The sequence below is a fragment of the Nyctereutes procyonoides genome, unplaced genomic scaffold (genome assembly GCF_905146905.1).
Source record: "Nyctereutes procyonoides isolate TBG_1078 unplaced genomic scaffold, NYPRO_anot_genome, whole genome shotgun sequence".
Lineage (NCBI taxonomy): Eukaryota > Metazoa > Chordata > Mammalia > Carnivora > Canidae > Nyctereutes > Nyctereutes procyonoides.
The window spans coordinates 31,285,858-31,302,688 of NW_026575049.1; the positions used below are offsets into that span (position 1 = coordinate 31,285,858).

General features: G+C 48.8%; 1 protein-coding gene across 4 annotated transcripts in view; it reads left to right on the forward strand.

Moving 5' to 3' along the window:
- Positions 1–16,831, forward strand: part of LARGE1 (LARGE xylosyl- and glucuronyltransferase 1) — a 525,183-nt gene that overhangs the window by 467,402 nt on the left and 40,950 nt on the right. For all 4 annotated transcript variants that reach the window (XM_055328305.1, XM_055328304.1, XM_055328306.1 and 1 more), the window contains exon 10: positions 2,503–2,658. In XM_055328305.1, the coding sequence (XP_055184280.1) occupies positions 2,503–2,658 (156 nt within the window). The remainder of the gene's footprint in view (positions 1–2,502; positions 2,659–16,831) is intronic.

Sequence of the window (16,831 nt, forward strand, 5' to 3'; positions counted from 1 at the left end):
TCCTTTTCACATCCTTCAAAAGGCACAGGAAGAGAACACATCCTGCATGCTCTGCCTTCCCTGAAATGCAGGCGCCGCCAAGTGGCCTCATTCCAGGGACGGTCTGCTGGCCCTTCTGCACCATCCTGAATGCTAAACCCGCTTCCTTGCTTATTGCTCCGGTGGACTTCATGCTGACAGGGTTCGGAGAAAGGGGATGCAGAATGCTGGTAGGCAGGCTGCTGCCATCATCTTTGAGGGGAGAAGAGAACCCACAGAATATGGGGCCATCCTGGCTTGCAGGCACTGGGCTAGGCGTTTGTTTTAAGCCTCTTAACTCCTTTGGGGAGTTGGGATTACTGGTTCCCACCTTACACATGAAGAAACTGAAGCCCCAAGGAATAAAACAAGCTGCCCAAGGACACAGTTAGTGAAGAGCATAGAGCATAGCTGAGATTCACACCTAGGCTGGCCTGACGTCCCCGGTTCTTGCTCTGCCCTTACACCATCCTGGTCTTGGGAGGCTGTGGCAGGTATGGTTTGTACTCAATGGGTTTCCCGTTGTTGCCATGAGAAGAGGGACTTGGTCTTGCAGAGCAGCATTTACCAAGCCAGCGTCGAGGGCTGTGGCTGCCGTACATCCAGGAGACACTGAGAGGGCCTTCCACTCTCTACTCTGAATGCTGGCCCTGTTCAGGCTCCTGCAGACAGAATGTGGCTAAAGGAGGGAGCTAGGGAGGAACCGAGCTCTGGACACCCCATTCCTTCCTCTGTGTCACCGTCAGCTATGCTGGTCCCCCCACCACAGGCGGCAAGTGGGGGAAGGGGAGAGTGCGTTCATATCTTCTGTAACGTGACAAGGCATGAGCAGGGAAGTTTTTAAAACCTGGCTTCTCCTGTTCTCCCCGTGTGGACAGAAGAACATGGGCTTTGGAATCAGGTTTATTCAGACTTAATTTTGAATCCCGGTTCCCATGTTTACCAAGTTTGTGGCCTTGGGCAAGTCACTTCTCCAGGTTCTTCATCTCTAAGATTGCATTCCTCATGCAGGCCACCATGAGGATTAAAAGAAGACCATGATTATAAAGCTGATGGCAAAGGGTGCTCCCGCCCAGCCCCTGCCCAGCCAGCTCCCCCGCCCAGGGCACGAGCTGTCCCTGCTGGCTGCTCTTCTGCCCCTCGCAGCCTGCATTCCTGTCTTGTCTGTTATGATCAGAGCATCATACTCAAACCCAGGGTTAGTGATTTCCCCCTCAGTGAGGTCCCCAGTGCCACAGCTGAGTTCTGACCATGACCTGCATGGGGCTGGGCTCTTCCCGCACCCTGTTCACCCTTTCAGCCTCATCTCCCACCCACCTCACCCAGCACCTGCACTCCGGCTGCAGCACCTGACTTTGTATTGTCCCACGGGTCTTCCCTCTGCCGGCACTGTGCCACCACCGTCCCCTCCGTGCTGGCCCCTGCCTCCTGGGGAGCTCTGGTTCATTGTTCAAGCCCCAGCACAGGCATTGAGCTACCTATTCATGGCTCTGGTTCCCATTGACCCTCTCTCCATGAATCACATTCTACGCTCTGTAGACACATCTCTGGCCAACCACCAGCTAGGCAAGGGCGAGCACCGTCAGCAGAGGTGGCTGCACTTCTCTCAACCCGGTGCACCCCAGGCACATCCTCGCAGGCCTTTCTGGGGTGCTCACCTTGTGCCAGACACTCCTTGCCTGCATTACGTGTATTGATGAGTTGATTTTTCACGGCAGCTGTATGATACAGTGCATCCGTCGGCCCTGGCTGGAGGCAGAAAGCATCCCCGTTATTCGAACAGAGAATTTAATCTTTAAAAATGGCAACTTAGACATAAAGTGTTGATTTGGTAACTAAAAAAGCAAAAATAGGAAATAGCAGGAAAGAGTTACTGCCCCTGGCGCTGAAGGAACAGAGGGGAGGTGGGAATCATTACATGGGGCTGGCGCCCAGACCTGGGCTGGGGGCTGCAGGCAGCTCTGAGGCGGACCAGGAGGTGCATGCTGCGTACTGGAAAAGCTGCAAAATGCTTCTAGCTGCTGCTAAACAAAGGAAGTGTCACTGCTGCCTTGAAGAAAGGAGGTAGGGTGATGCTTGCAGGGACAGGAAGCAACAGGAGGGCCACCTTTCTTTCTCCTCCCCCAGACTCCCAGTCTATCTGGCAGCACCCAGCAGGAGGCGGCTGGCAAGGTAGCAGTAGGGTTTTCAGAGTCCCCACCTCAGCATCGCAAAGCAGGCTTGGAGCTGAGAGACAGAAGCTTAAAAGCTGGCACAAGCAGGAACTTTTGCTTTCCCTAGTTCACAGACAAGGAAACTGAGGCACAGACAGTAAGTCACTTGCCCAAGAGCAGAGGATTGGAACCCGGGCCATGTGGCCTCAGCGCCCTTCCTCTTCACCCCTCAGTTGTAAATGGTGAACGAATGAGTGAGCGAGTGAATGGACAGGCCCCCAAATAGTGCTTAGGCCCATGCCACCTGCCTGCCTCCTTGTCACCCCCCCAGGTCATTCACTGGAACTCCCCCAAGAAGCTGCGGGTGAAGAACAAGCATGTGGAGTTTTTCCGCAACCTCTATCTGACCTTCCTGGAGTACGATGGAAACCTCCTGAGGCGAGAACTCTTTGGCTGCCCCAGCGAAGCAGACGTCAACAGCGAAAACGTAAGAGGCTCTTGGGGCCCTGGATGGACAAGCCGCACTCTTGCCCCTGGTCCCATTGGGATGGGGTGGGGACACTGGTGCTCCAGCGTCTCCCCTGCTCCATGCTCATCACTGCAGGCAGAGAGGGGGTACGCTCAGCCCCGATGAGGTGCACTAACTGGCTCCTTTAGGGGTAGTGTAGGTGGAGAAAGCATTAGGTACAGGCCCCAGGCATAGCTAGCACCTGTATCTTCCTGTGTCTTCGCTGCTGATAATTTATTCCTACCTTATACTTCATGTGATGTGCATAGAAACCCTCTTCCCCCAATCTGAGTGCAGAGATTGAGGCACAGCAGGTTGCTCACAGCAAGCAAGGAGCAAGGTTGGAAGTGATTTGAAGTTCTGGGGAGCAGGAAATGGGGAAGCCACACACTGTCATGGAAGAAGGCAGGGCATGCTGGGTCAGGCTGACCTGGGCTGGCTTTAATCCCTTCCAGTTACCAAGTACATGACCCCCAGCAAGTTACTCACCCTCTCTGTGCTTCTGTTTCCTCAACCACCAAAAGTAGATGTAAAACTTAAAGGCGGGTTTTGAGACTAAGTATGGAATTGCATTTAGAGCACCTGGCTCAGCATCTGCCATATGTTAGCTGCTCAATAAATATTTTCTCTCTTTCCTTGACCCTAAGTATTAGAGATAGAAGTGATTGTTCATTCAGTGAACATTTCCTGAGGGCCTCCCTCTTCTGAGTCCTGAGCATGCATAGGAAAACAAAGGACGATGGTCGCCTACTATTGTGGTGCTAATATTCTCATGGGGGAAACACACTTGATAACTATGAATGTTCAGGAAAAATGATCAGCCAGTGGCAGGTGATACATGGTGGCATATTAATGAGCAGCTGGGCTACTCCACTGGTTTGCAGGGGCCAGGGTGGGGTGGGGCAGAGGGCAGCTTCTCTGAGAAAGTGGTGTTCCATCTGAGCCCTGAATGACAAGAAAGAGCCAGCCATAGAACAGCAAAGGATGAGGGAAATACAAATCAAAGCCACAGTGAGATACCCCCTCACGCCTGTAAAGATGTTTGCTCCCAGAGAACAAAAGATAATGAGAAATGGTTAGATGTAGAGAAATTGGAACACTGTGCACTGTAATACGATGCTGTGGGTGCTGTGCAAAACAGTATGGAGGTTCCTCAAGAAATTACAGAGAGAACTGCCCTATGACCCAACATCCCACTTCTGGTGTGCTTCCCAAAGAATTGAAATCAGGATCCTGAGGCAGTATGTGCATTGCCGTGGTCACTGCAGCATTACTCTTGATGGCCACAGGTGAAAACAGCCCAGTGCCCATCGACATGACAGATGAATGGATAAAATGCCATGTGTGTGAACAATAGGATATTGTCCAACCTTAAAAAATAAGGATATCTTACCATTTGTGACAACATGGGTGAACCACGGAGATGTTATTATGCTAAGGAAAGAAGCCAGTCACAGAAGAATAGATACCGCATGATGCCCCATGTGTGAGACATCTAAAATAGTAAATGCACAGATGTAGACAACAGAATGCTGGTTACCGGGGAGGGGAGAGGGGTTATGGGGAGCTGGTGTGTTTAGTGGGTATAAAGTTACACAACAGGAGTAAGTCCCAGAGATTTCCTATGCTGCCCGGTGCTTGGAGTTAACAGGGTGTGGTGCTCTTAAACATTTTAAGAAGTTGGATCTCATGTGTTAAGTGTTCTTAACACACGCACAAAAAAAACTAAGAAAAAAAAAAACTAAGAAACTTCTGGGGGTGATGGATAATGTGTATTACCTTGATTATAGTGAAAGTAGCATGAACGTAACATGTCTAAACTCACCAAATTGTTTTCTTTATGTTAACTTTTTAATTTGCCATTTAATATGCTATGTTAATACGCCGTCTCCCCATTTCAGTAAAGCTGGGGAGAGAGGTGGAAGAGCAAAGGAAGTACATTCCAGATCGGGGGGAGTAGCTAGTACAAAGGCCCTGGGGCAAGCCACAGCCAACATGAAGACCTGCAGGATGGCCAGTGTGCCCAGGGGCTGGAGCCCAGGGAGGAGAACGGCAGATGCTGAGCATTAGAAGGGCAGAAGGCCGAGTGGAAGGATGTTGTGAGCAGGCGAAAGAGTCAGAATTTCCTTTTATTACTATTATTGTTATTATTTATATTCTTATCTTGGATGTCAGGAGAATTCCTTTAGTTCCCAGCGTCAGGGGATGGTGTCTACGCAAGGTCTGGAGGACGCACTCACCTGGCCCTTTACCAGGGTGACTGGTCCCACGGCCACCCTGCCCTCTGGCATCTGCTCCCAGGTCACAGTGGAGTCCCCTTGAGCTCTGGGCCTTCTCCACATCACCTTCCATGCCTTTGTCAGTGTCTGCCCTTCTCCACCACTGGCAGTAGAGAAAGAATACCATTAAGCACTTGAACTCTGGCTCAGAGTCGGGAAAGCACTTTAGAGGTTTCGACAAATGCTGTGTTCTTCTGGTTTTGCCTTCCTCTCTCTCTACTCAAATCAGTATTTGCCATCATCATCAATATCTGAGTGCCCATTCGGCACTTTTTCCCTCAAACACTAAATGAAAACTGTTCTCTCACCTTTGTTTTTTCCTACATGGAAAAGACTCAATAAAAAGCCTTGGCAGGGGATCCCTGGGTGGCGCAGCGGTTTGGCGCCTGCCTTTGGCCCAGGGCGCGATCCTGGAGACCCGGGATCGAATCCCACATCGGGCTCCCGGTGCATGGAGCCTGCTTCTCCCTCTGCCTGTGTCTCTGCCTCTCTCTCTCTCTCTGTGACTATCGTAAATAAATAAATAAAAAACCTTTAAAAAAAAAAAAAGCCTTGGCAGGATGAAGCCACCAGTTAATTGTTCTATCAGTGTGCTCCCCAAGTGCACTGTTGGGCATCTTACAAAGTTGGACTACCCTTTATAAACTACCCACTTGCACCTCTTTCCCCTGCTGGGTCATCAGAGTGACCATCAGAGTGACCGGTCCTTCTCCTAATCTGACTGCATTTATTTGTTCAATAAGCATGCATCAATGCCAGCCACCTGCCGGACACCCTGCCAGGCCACCCAGGTTGAACTTACAGGCTGACTCCATCCCTATACATAAATCGCTTGTCATGTAACAAGTGTTAGAGATGCCAAGAGGATGGTCACCTTGGGTCCAGGGGGGGCCATGAGCAAGAGGGCAGCCTTCCCTGAGCACTCACCACAGCTGTTGTCCCAAACACTGCACAGTCCCTTGACTGTGCAACAGCCACAACCACCACCTTTGTTTCTTCTGCATTCCAGTCTCATTCCTAAAGCAGGGCCTTTGTGCTTGCTTCCCCTCTGCCTGGAACACCCTGCCCCTTAGCACCCACATGTCTCAGAGGTAGCATCCTCAGAAACTTGCCCCCCTCCCCTACCAGGGGCATCCAGTAATGCTATAAGTCACTGTGATGTGCCCCATTTTCTTTTTATCAGAGCACACACTACTATGCACAATTAGTTGGTTCATGCAATTGTCTCCTATTTCCCCGCCCCCCCCCAAAAAAAGAAGAGCAGAATATATAAGACCCTTGGAGACTTTGCCTGTCCTGTTCACCTCTGGGGACTCCTTCCTGTAGCAGAGAAGCAAGCACATCATAAGCACTTAACAAATATTTATTGAACGGGTTGAACAAATAATAGAGACAAAGGAAGTACCAGGTGAGGGAAGAGCAGATGGAAAAGCAGGGAGTCCAATGAGAATATGCTGGTAGTCAGTTTCCTAGAGCACAGGCCTGTTAGGAGTGACAAGGAATGGAGCTGACCGGAGGGGCCTTGGCTTTGCTTAGTTTAGACTGACCCTGTCAGCGGTGAGGAGCCACCAAAGGCTTTAATCATGGTCAGATTTACATTTGAGAGAAATCACTCCATGTAGAGAATACAACGAGAAGGGCAGGTTGGAGGCAGGGAGGCCAGTTAGACCATTGCTACGTCCCAGGCAAAGAGATGGCAATGGGGCTCTGACCTAGGGCAGCAGTGGCAGGGGTCAGAGAACAGGTGGGTTGCTTTGTGGGTGCTAAGACAGTGGCAGGTACAACTCCCCCTCATAAATCAAGAGGGTAGGTCCCTGTGCCCTGCTGCAGCCAGGTTCCTCTGGCCAAGCCCACCCCCAGAGAGGGGCTGGGGCAAGCAAATTGTCTGTAACTTTGGGTCCCCGGAACATTGTGTCCCTGGGGGGAGTTCCACCCTCTGGCCCTTTGCAGCATGTCGAGCGTTAGGCAAACACAGCCAGAGGGAAAGCATAAAATCCTGGATCTGGGCCAAAGCTAAATGCTCCCAGCCCTGGGGGTGAGGTTGTTAGAGCTTTGACAAGCGCATAGAGGGTGGCAGTGTCAAAGAAATGACGTCGGGAACCTCTTCATAGGACTGCAGGCCCTAGAGGGGAAAGGTCTCCAACAGCAGTGTCTCAGGCAGATAGTCCTTCAAACAGACACCAGCTGCAGGGCTAGTGATCCAGGGGAGCGGTGCAAATCAAAGTCTCCTCCAGCGAGGGATGCAGACAAGCGGGGGTCATCCTCCCATGTGAGGAGCACCGGACCAAGACGGCACTTCAGTAGCCCAAAAGAAGGGCATTTCACCAGTAAGGAAGAGCAGGTGCATCACAGGAGACTCCCTGGAGGAGGGAGGATTTGAAGGCTAAGAAAGGTGGACCTAGTGGGAGGGAGGGAGCAGTGGAGACCCGAGGTGAATGGGAACAGGGCACATTCAGGCGAAGGCAATGTGAGGGCATAAGCAGTTGCACAAGATGGTTATTATTTCTTCACCGGGGAGGTGATGATGGTGGTGATAAGATGGTGGCCTCCCCTGTCATCACAGATCACTCGTTCAGGAAACACGTGACTCAGAGAAGTCATGTGAGTGCTCTGAGGGTCACCATCTGATAAATGGGGACGGTGATGCCTTTGTCACGGTGTTTCGTGGACACTTTATGTTAAATCACCATAAATGGGACTCAGCACCAGGAACACAGTGTTCACCGAGGTGCATTTTTTCACGGATCACAATACTGAACCCATCTGAGATTGGGCCCAAACCTGTTGTTCCACGAATGGTCTTCAGGTTTTGTTAACATTTTTCCTAGGCAGGCCTCCAGAGAGGGGAGCTAAGCGTTGCTTAGAGCTCCGTCTATAAGCATCCCAGGGGCTGTCGCTTTAGCTCTGGGCCACACAATCCCAAGTGGATTTCCCACCAATTAAGAGACTCTGGGTAGGAAGGGGAGGCCTTTGGACTGACCCTCCTGCTGAAGAGAATAAACAAGTAAATTCAAGAAGCCAGTGTGAAGCTACGATGGGAGAAGCAGCCCCCATTTTAGATTCTGTGTTCGGAGTTCTTCCTCTAGGACGAGATGGTTTGGTTTGGAAGAGCAGCCTCCATCCGTGGTTTAGATAGGCAGTAGCTGATGGGACACACAGCCTGTCCTGTCCCATGACATCTCTCCATTTTCCTCAGCAACCTCACCTCTCAGGTCTATCCAGGGAACCCTGGGACTCCACAGAACACTGGTGGATAAGCCCAGATGTTCTCCACCCCAACTCCGTGCAAAAATCCTGCTACAGCATCTCTAACAGGCTTGCATCCGGCCTCTGCTGGAATCCTCCCAAAGACAAGAAGCTCATCACTTACAACAGCTGGGGAAAGCTCCAGATGCTAACCCATTCTTCCTCATGATGAGTGTAGTCTTCCTGTCTGTAAGGAACCCATTAATCTGAGTCCTGTCCTCTAGAGCAGTGAAAAATAAGGGCACCCTACCCCCTGGCATCCCTGACAGCCTGGCAGCTAGGGTAGCATGTTTCCATACATTGGTTATTTAGAAACATGCAACTCTCCCTAAGCACTGTATTTGTAAAGCGATGCTGTATCATCAGGAGAGCCTTGTTCCACCTAAGGGTATTTTCCAGATAAAGGAAGCTCACCTTTTAAAATGCAGAGTTATTAGAATATATATTCTAATACGTTTGAATCCATTTGGATGGGAATCTTGGTCAAACACATATGCCCCCTTTGGTAACCTAAGTATACGAAACTCAGTTTGCAATTTTCAGTAAGATCGTGCTGGCTAGGTTGAGGGGGCAGGAATTGGCTGGAGGGAGGAGGATGCTATTTATCCTGGCAGGAAATGGCCTTGGACTGTCCTGCTTATTCTGCAGATTCCTTTCTGACAGCTGTCACTTTGAGTTCATCAGCTTCAGAACAACCCTTTCTGGGCTCACCTCCCCGTTCCTCCTTCCTCTGGCAGCTGAGGAAAGAAAAGCCAATGGTATGTAAGTTGGAAAGACCCAAAGTAGAAGAATCATGTGCTGTTGTGGTAGAAGTTCAATTATGAGATGTAGCAAACCTCCAAAATGTGCAAACAAAGCAAAAAACAAAAAAAAACTGGACCCCAGTGAGCTTTGACCTGTACGTGGAATTGTAAATCAATGGACAGTGTCTGCAGATTTAGAACTTCTTTAGCCCGTGTCCACAGCAGACCTCGTGAATCTATGGCCCAGCCCATTCCACTCGGGCTCAGCCCTGTTCCCAGCATCCTTGGCAAACCGCCCTGGGAAACCAGTACCAGCCTCCAAGTGATGACACAGGAGACTCGGAAGCCTGTTGAGTCTGTGTCCCTGTGCTAGACGTTCACCACTCTATCTCCTAGCCTGGAGACAGCTCTCTGCATCGCTTCAAGACCTTCCTCTGCTTTTTTTAGCCTCTGCCGATTGGGGTTTCCTGCAGGGAAAGAGAAAAGGAAGTGCAACTTTAATCTTCACCCCAATCGAGGGAGGTAGGCTTTATGAGTCACATTTCACAGATAAGGAAACCAAAGCTCAGAAGGGATGAGTTACTTGCTCAAAGTCAAACAGCTCCTATATGGTGGGCCACGATTGGAAAGCAGGTCTGTGTAACTCAGAAGTGGTAACTGGGGCCATGCTTCCCAAGTGGATGGAGCTCCATGGATAAGATGAATATAATGAGAACTACAGGTTACTTGGTGATGGTTCTAGTGGTTTTTACTTTTATAACCATTTCTTACTCTTTCACAAACCCTGCAAGGTAGTGATCACCTTCATTTCTAGAGGAGAAACTAGAAGCTCAGAGAAGTGAAATCCTAGAACAGGTAGTGGAAGCCCTAGAACTCGTGTGAAGCTTGACCCATGGCTGAGTGGTCTTTGTGCAAGTATTTATAACTCTTCGATCTATACCTGCAATACCTGGCCTGTACCCCAGCACCCCTATGTCCAGGCCTCCTGACTTAATTTTTCTGTATAATATGTACCACTAACTCAATAGATTATATTCTTGACTTATTTATTTTGTTGATTGTGTCTTTCCCTATGAGAATGGAAGCTCTGTGACTGCAGGGATTTTTACCTGTTTCATTCATCAATATATCTTCATGCCCATAAAAGATTACCTGGCACCTGGTATGTGCTCAATTTTGGTGAACACATGAACTATTATTAAGTACTTTTCTTTTTTTTTTAAGATTTTATTTATTTATTCATGAGAGACACACACAGAGAGAGAGAGAGAGAGAGAGAGAGAGAGGCAGAGACACAAACAGAGGGAGAAGCAGGCTCCATGCCGGGAGCCCGACACGGGACTCGATCCCGGGACTCCAGGATCATGCCTTGGGCAAAAGGCAGGCGCTAAACCGCTGAGCCACCCAGGGATCCCTAAGTCCTTTTCTTGAAGCATCTGTGGAGTGCTGGAAAGATCCCTGTACTTGGAATCAGAACAGCTGGCCTGAGAACTAGATCTAGGACTTCAGGGGTAACTCTCCCCTCCCACAGCCTCAGTAATCTCACCTGTAAAATGGTCAGGAAATAATCCCAGCCCAGGCTGTCATGAGGGTTGATGTGGTTAAGGTGTGTGGAGTGTCGCACATCCGCAGGAGGCCTGGTTCCGAAAGTGGGCCGAAAAGCTCATCCTGACACCTGAGATCCTGCCTCCCCTCTGGAAGGAGGGTTTCCAGAGTCAACTCCCTCATCCTACAAGAGTTTTGGGCAGTCTGTGCAGCCATGTTCCCTGATACCAAGCCCACCAAGAAGAAAGGACCACAGCATCACCGTGGCTCAATTAGAATTTAAAAATAAGACATATATAAGCAGACTCTATAAACACTTTGCAGCATCAGTCTGCACGGCAGTGCCAGGGAACAGATGGCTCTGTGGAAACAGCTGTATCCCAGAGAAACCCCAGAGAAAAACCAGAAAGCATTATTGCTGTCACGTGCAAGCTGCGTGTCACCAGCTCTTTAATCACACGGTGGGCAGCAGAGCCCTCGGGTGGCCAGCACCAGAGCCCTAAGACAGGCTGCCCAAGGCCAGCCTCCAGGGGCCCTCCACAGGGCCACAGTGTTAAACTCTAGAGCCCAAAAGTCACAGCGTTTGCCTGGGACACCAGGGGAGAGAAGAGAGGGAAGCGTCATGGGGTCAGGATCCTGGGGAGATGTGTCTGGGCTGCAGGTGCCCCATCGTGGCCTGTCTGCTTTGTTCCCATCAAGCTCCAACTTGTACACATCCCTCATGCACGCCCCTAGGCTCTGGTTGTAATCCATCCAAATAGGTCCTGTCCCCTCGTGTATGTTTGCTTATAGCAGCTCCCTGCCCTCTGCTTCTGGCACACTCTTTCTCTGCTAGCAAACTCCTTGTACAGTACCTAAGAGGGCAGCCCTGGAGTGAGACTGCCACAGGTAAAATCTGAGGAGTGCTTAGATGAGAGTTCAGGCCATATGCTTAAACTCTTTGTGCCTCAGTTTCCCCATCTGTAAAATGGGAGTCTAGTCCTGCCTGATAGGCTCAGTGATGACTAAATGACTCGGGACAGCTGAAGAGCTGTGGTCAGTGTGGCACACAGCACATGCCCACACCTCTGCCCCCCCCCATTAAGTTTCGTTGGTATATGAATATGCAGTATTATGATTCCTAACTCACTTCTTTTTTTTAAAGATTTTATTTATTTATTTATTTGTTTATTTATTTATTTATTTATTTATTTATTTATTTGATTGAGAGAGAGAGAGAGAGAACACGAGTGAGCATAAGTGAGGGGAGAGGCAGACTTCCCCGCTGAGAAGGGAGCCTGATGTGAATTGATCCCAGGTGCCCCTACTAAGTCACTTCTTTATTTCCCCACCCAGACTGTGTGAACAATTTAAACATAGAAACTGGGGTTCATTCCCCATTCCTAGCACAGGGCTTGGCATACAGTGAGGGCCTATTGTATGCTGTTTACAAATTAATACTGGTACCCAGGAGGGAGGACACTAGGCCTTTTCCTCATTATTTCCTTAGAGCCTGAGTGCTAGAAAGATTCTCTCTGAACCTTCTCTAAATAGCCCTAAACCCATGCCTTTCCCCTCCCGTCAAAGAAGGAAAGTGGCCCATTGTTGGCTTTCCTTAGTAAATGTTTTGAGCTTCCAGAGCTTTGTTGATTAATACACCCATGAGCTAGTAATCTTTCCCTACCTGTTTGAGTTACTTTACCCACAAGAATCTTCCACCCATGCTGCCAAGGCATCAGAAAGAGCAGTGTCATAAGAAGTAGACTCTTTACTTGGTCCGTTGTACTCAGTCTTCATCACTCACTGGCTAAAAGAGGCAACCAGGTGTGTTAAAGTATCACAAGCAATGGTGAAATGGGCTCAGCATGCTAGAAGTGTATTTCTCACATCAGCCCAAATGGATGTTTGTGATTGGCAGGTGGCTTTTCTCCAGATTCAGGGGGCCAAACTCCTTCCAACTTGTGGCTCTGCCCTCCACAGAGCCTTGGAGTCCTCTCCTGGATGCCCTTGCTCTGGCCAACAGAGAGGAGAGTGCACAAGTCAGAGCCTTGAAAGTGGTAACCATAGTAGCCAGAACCTGCCCATATTCCACTGACCAGACTTGGCCAGTTACCTTACCAGAAGGAAAGCTGGGAAGGCAGCCTGGCTGTGCACTCAGGAAGAGAAGAGAACATGGATCTTGGTGCATACAGAAGGTCTCCGCCACCCCAGGGAGTGCATGCGTTCAACATAGTCCCTGTAGTCATAGAACCATCTAGCATTAGAACTGGAAAGAGCCCCAGAGATTGACTAACAAGGCATTGTAGTGACTTGATTACGCACAAGAACGTGGGGAAAATACGCCTGGAGGTGATATCCCAACTCTCACTGTGTGACCTTGAACAAGTGGCTAAACCTTTGAGATGATGAATGCTTTCCTCTGTAAACAAGGTGGACAGTAGTTGTCCCTAAGCCGTGGAGTCAGTGTGAGTATTAAATGAGAAAGTGCCTGCAAAGCTCCCCGCACATTGCCTGACCCTATTGAGCGCTTGATCCTTGAGATCCACTTTTATGAAACCCAAACTCTGTCTTACAAATCGGAGAAATGACTTGCTCAAGGTCACATTGAAAATGAGTGTCAGAGGAATCAGGTCTGAGTTTCCGGTTATCCCCATAACCTCTCTCTGTAGCTTTTCCTGTTTTTGAACAGAGGTCCATTAGCCTGGAGCCATGGACGCACTCCCAACCCCTCTGAATCCTCAGGCATGACCAGCCATCATCTCTGACAGCTCAGAGGTCAATCCAGGCCACTGTCCTTAAGGATGGGAAGAAATAAATGCAAACTGCTTAAAGGGCCATTTTCCCTTGAGTCCAAATCTCCCTGTGCCTCAGCTGGCCGCCCAAAGAAGCAATTTAGCAAATGCATTTTATCTCAGGAGAAATCTGTCTTTTGTTTCTGTGACTTGCTTGTCAGGAAGCCTCCTACTCCCCCCTGGCCAGAGTATGGAGTGTGGTAGCGTTCAGACCCTGTTAATGAAATCCCTCCCTCCAGCTCAGCATCTCCCTGGAGAAATCACCCATAGTTTGGGTGGAAAAGAGGTATAGTTTTTAAGCTGCTCCAACCTTCCCCTTGAGATAACATCAGCCATGCAGTCAGCAGTAAGAAGTCCTAGATTAGAATTTGAAAAGGTACATAATGCAATCACAATCACATGACTTAGGTTTTGTGTAGCACTTTACAGTTTACAAAGCAGTTTAACACGCATTAACTCCTTTGAGAAAATTGCAGGGAATTCGTTAAGTACAGAAAAGTATAAAGAAGCCAATAAGATTCATCCATGAATTCACCAGGCAGAGAAGAGCTTTGTTAACACTGTAATGTGTTCCCTTTGCTCTATTTTCTGTGTGGCTTTTTGTTTGTTTGTCTTTTTGCTGTATTGGGATCATACTGCATATGCATTTTTATGGCCTGCTTTTTCATGGAGCATTGTGTCTTCCACCGTCTCTTTGATCCTTGCATCTATCCCTGGGGAGAGGAGTCACTGCACTGCCAAGGTGTCCCTTATGTGAGGTCCCAAGACTGTATTCTCAGTCTGGAGCTGATTCTCCTGAGCTGTGCAACTAGCAGATGACTGAAACTCTCTGAGACTCAGTTTCCTCCTTTGTAAAACAGAGGTGTGTGCCGAAGGATGAAATTAATAAAGCAATCCGCCTGAAAGCATTTAGCACTGAATCTCATCATGTTGATGAGGAATATAACATTAATCGCCGGGAAGGCATCTGGTTGGTCCAGAGTCCCATAGATTCCGACATCATATGTTGGACATCATATTTGATGTGCTTGCCACAATACCCAGTGCGGTTGGTAGACAAGGGTATTCCCTAGACCCTTCTCCTTAGGTACTGTGATGGCCACAGGTGACCTAGGGTGTGGATGCAACTGAATCATATTAGTGGTACCATGAAGTTCATAGAGCCTACTTATCCCCCCAGGACTGCTGGTAGACCCACCTGACCAGGTCAGGCCATGCTTTGGTGATTCTGGGTGCACTTCTATTGGTTATTGTTCCTTTTTTTTAACATGAGTACATGGCTGGGAGTATATCCAGTAGAGGCTTGTTGAGCACACAGGGTGCTCTAGATGTTCTAGGTATAGGAAATTCAGAAATGAATGGGATACAGCTCCTGCCTTGAGGATCCCACTATATATGGGTGTTTTTCAGAAAATGGCTCCTGGAGCTGTCTATCTTGGAATGTTGTTTCGCCCTAACTCAAGAGTATGCTTGCGTATATAGAGAGAAATCCCTATACATACATGCATTTCTCATGCTCTGGCCACTAACTTCCTTTCTCACAGGTTGAGGATAACTTCTCTTTTGAAAGCTCATCAAGAAAAACCCTTCTCTCCATTATCACATGCCTGGCCACACCCACCCTCACATGTTCCCTCTCTGTCTTCACTGTACCAGAAGCCATGCACTCCTATCAACACATTAAAAACACCACATAGATCAAACTGCACCCTCCAACCCCCACTCCCGGAAACAACCCTGTTTTTGCAGAGAGCTTTGCAGATGTTTATTCTCTAAAAGGGAATAATTGCATGTGCCCTTTTGCAGTGTAGTTGAGAGAGAAGGAGGATATGAATTTGTGGTTTCCAGTTGAGGGGCAACATTGTGGTTTCTTGGTATATTTGGGTTCCTCAAGGAAGATGTGGGGACTGTCTCTGACACTCATGAGACAGAAGTGCTATCCAGGCTCAGCGAGCTCCAGCCTTCACTGCCATTGCCCTACTGTCTCCTCCAGGTGGTGGTTGAGGATGGAAAGTATCCACCCAGGCATCTCCATTTCCTAACTCTGATAACAACCATGTAACAGACGATGTCTGCTATGTCTTTACTCTAAACACTGTACTCTGCATATGTGGGATCTCTTGGAATCCTCCTACAATCCCCTGGGGTAGTTCCTATTATCATCCCCATTTTTACACTTGAAGAAGTCGGGGCCCAGAAGGGCTAAGCAACTCACCCACTCACCAAAGACTGTGCAGACAGGAGTGGGATAGAACCAGTCGTCATTCAGCCACGGTGCCATGTGTGCTTCTTGACCCAAGGCTGAATGAGCATCTTTCCTGGAGAGGCAGCTCGGTAGTAGAAGAATACAGACCCAGGTTCAACCTCCCTGAGTGACCTCAAGATCTCGACATTGCTTTTCAGCTGTCAAATGAGGCTGCACATGCCTCCCGGGGGGGCTCCAAGGAAGGAGATCACACCTACCCAGCACCTTGCACAGAGCCTGATGCATGCTTGTTTGCTGTCTAACACAGTTTCAGCCATCACAGACCCTTGAACTGCAAATATAGGAACAAATAATGGGCTTAAGAATGATCACCTTCTATGCATACTATTAGAGGATACAAAAAGAAAGTCAGAAGGACAGGCCTTCTAATGATTATGGTCTTCATGCAGCAAATATTCTGCATGCGTGCAGCACATGAATATTAAGCATCTGTCATGCAGTGGGCACGGTGCTAGGGGCAATGGTACAGTGTCACCGTGTCACCAGGAAAGTTGCCCTTAAGTAATTTCAGTTCAAACTGATAAGTGCTTTAGCGGAGTTATGAATCAAGGGCTCTCGGGGCACAGAGAAGTGGACCAGTCCTACCTGGCAGGGCTAGCAAAGGTCTCAGACAGACAAGGTGTCATCCAGGCTGAATTTTGAAAGGTAAATAGAAGGTCCCCTGGTGGAGAAAAGCAGGTGAGGGGAGGGAGGGCAGTAGAGAGGGTAGGACACATACAAAGTCTCAGAGGGAGAGAAAGGCAGGTTTGGGGAGCAGAGAGGGCATTGGTGCAAGTACAGAGTACCTGGGGGTGGGGGCGGGGGAGCGATGGGTCAGGGAGCAAGAATATGATTGTCAGCAAGGTTCTGGGTTTAATCCTGCATGTCAGAAGGGGCCCCTTGGCTCATAGAGTATTAGATGGAATGAGAATTCCAGTTTCCTGGCCTTACATGGGTCACACTGTCGGCATAATAGGAATCTTCAAATAGGCCAGGACTTCAAATTTAACATGAAATATTGAAGAGACTCCCCGACTGCATCCTTGTTAACAGTTAAAAATTTTAAAGGTGGGTGAGAATATCTCATAGATCACTGGATCTCAACTGATCCTCCAAGCAGCATTTGGAAATATGGGAGGGGGGGTGCATTTGGAGTTGTATAGGCTGTGTGGAGAACTCTACAAGCATTTAGTGGGCTGGGGCCCAGGATGCTAACTATCTGAGGATATATTGGACAGGTCACATAATGAAAAAGCTCCCTGCACAAAATCCCAGTGACATCATATGGGTTATCTGTTGCTCTAAACTTGTAAAACCTCCGTG